General features: G+C 66.0%; 1 protein-coding gene across 1 annotated transcript in view; it reads right to left on the reverse strand.

The window, feature by feature from the left end:
* Window positions 1–519: 519 nt before the first annotated feature.
* Window positions 520–1115, reverse strand: part of HNRNPA1 (heterogeneous nuclear ribonucleoprotein A1) — a 6004-nt gene continuing 5408 nt past the window's right edge. Inside the window, exon 10 of the mRNA XM_010565148.1 lies at window positions 520–531. Within this exon, the coding sequence (XP_010563450.1) occupies window positions 520–531 (12 nt within the window). The remainder of the gene's footprint in view (window positions 532–1115) is intronic.

The raw sequence follows: 1115 nt of genomic DNA on the forward strand, positions 1-1115 counted from the left end.
CCACAGAGCCCAACAGCACGCTTGGGTGGCCCCTGCGCCCCACAGAGCCTCACAGGACCCTTGGGTGACCCCTGTGCCCTATGGGGAGCAAAGGGGCCCTTGGGTGCTATCCTGCACCCCATGGAGCCCCAGAGCACCCCTGGGTGACCCCTGCACCCCACGGAGCCCAAGGGCACCCTTGGGTGCCATTCTACACCCCACAGAGCCTCACAGCACCCTTGGGTGACCCCTGCGCCCCATGGAACCCAAGGGCACCCGTGGGTGCCATTCTGCACCCCACAGCACCCCTGGGTGACCCCCACGCCCCCCAGAGCCCAAGGGCACCCTTGGATGACCCCTGCATCCTCTAGGGAGCAAGGGGTCCCTTGGGTGCCCCCACACCCCCCAGAGCTCAAGGGTGCACCCAGGTGCCTGCAATGGGTCCTGTGCCCCGGGGTGCCCCTTCTCCCAGCCCCACAGCGTGTCCCCGGTGTCCCCCAGCCCTCCCCTAGCTGTGGGTGACACCCTGGGGACACCCCGTCACTGCCACCCCTGTAAGTAAACAATAAATCATCTCAGATGGGGCCAGCGCCTGTATTGTCTCCGTCACCCCACATCACCCGTCACCTCCCTGCCCCATCGCCCCGGGTGACACATTCCTGCCACCTCCCCATCCTTCTCTGTCCCCCCAGGGCGAGGAGTTGTCCCCACGCCACCTCCCTCAACCCCAGTGACACATCCCTCTTACTCTATCCCGCCCTGGGGCACCACATACCCATGTCAGCCCCACGCCTGCCTGTCATCTCCTGTCCCTGTCACCCCGTGGCCCTCGCTCTCCCTGTGGTAACCCAGCCCTGGGGTCCCCAAGAACCGTGTCCCCCAGCCCTGAGGTCCCCCCAGCCCAGGCAACCTCATCCCACCTTCTCTGTCCCCATCCTGTCCCCTCCATCCTCATCCCTGTCCCCTCTATCCCTGTCCCACTCCCTAGGGCCACCCCCTCCCCAAACCCTCCATGCCCAGCGTCCCCAGCCCATCCTGTCCCCCTTTGTCCTCATCCTTGTCCCCTCTGTCCCCAGCCCCATCCCTGTCCCCTCCATCTCCATCACTTCCCCATCCCTGTCCTGTCCCACTGCCAT

Source organism: Haliaeetus leucocephalus, unplaced genomic scaffold (assembly GCF_000737465.1).
Source record: "Haliaeetus leucocephalus isolate CR32 unplaced genomic scaffold, Haliaeetus_leucocephalus-4.0 Scaffold186, whole genome shotgun sequence".
Lineage (NCBI taxonomy): Eukaryota > Metazoa > Chordata > Aves > Accipitriformes > Accipitridae > Haliaeetus > Haliaeetus leucocephalus.